The sequence below is a fragment of the Eimeria tenella genome, genomic scaffold (assembly GCF_000499545.2).
Source record: "Eimeria tenella Houghton genomic scaffold, Eth_scaff3265, whole genome shotgun sequence".
Taxonomy (NCBI): Eukaryota; Apicomplexa; class Conoidasida; order Eucoccidiorida; family Eimeriidae; genus Eimeria; species Eimeria tenella.
Genome location: NW_013543099.1, coordinates 1,112 through 1,604, shown reverse-complemented (window position 1 = coordinate 1,604; position 493 = coordinate 1,112). Strand labels below are relative to the sequence as shown.

At 63.9% G+C, this 493-nt stretch overlaps 1 protein-coding gene across 1 annotated transcript in view; it reads right to left on the bottom strand.

Annotated features, from left to right (window-relative positions):
* Positions 1-5: 5 nt before the first annotated feature.
* Positions 6-493, bottom strand: part of ETH_00040100 (elongation factor 1-alpha, putative) — a gene marked incomplete at both ends in the record, with an annotated part of 1,518 nt that continues 1,030 nt past the window's right edge. The window contains one exon of the mRNA XM_013376235.1: positions 6-467. Within this exon, the coding sequence (XP_013231689.1) occupies positions 6-467 (462 nt within the window). The remainder of the gene's footprint in view (positions 468-493) is intronic.

Here is a 493-nt window from a genome sequence, read left to right as displayed (position 1 = left end):
TACACCCACAGCTGGCGCCCCGGCAGCAGCGGCATTTCGGTGTCTAGACACAGCAGCGAGGCCTGCAGCAGCTGCGGAGTTGGCAGCAGCTCTTTGCTGCTGCAGAGGACGCATCCTGCTGCTGCTGCTGCTGCTGTTTCCTCGATTGACGCGCACGAGAATGCGCCTTCAAGCACGAACTGCCCGCTGCTGCAACTCGCCACGATGTTGCTGCTGCTGCCGCTGCTGCCGCTGCTGCTGCCGCTGCTGCTGCTGCTGCTGCTGCCGCAGTGCAGCTGCAGCGCGCGCAGCTGCTGCCGGCCCGGCAGCAGCAGCACAAGGTCACCTGTCTTCAAAGTGCCCCTTACTACTTTAAAAGACATTACCAGTGTGTCCCCACTGCGCCACACGTCCGACACAACAGCAGCGAAGCCGCTGCTGCTGCTGCTGCTGCTGCTGCAGCAGCAGTTGCTGCGGCTCGCTTCCGCCTGCAGCCGCACCAAACGGACGCACA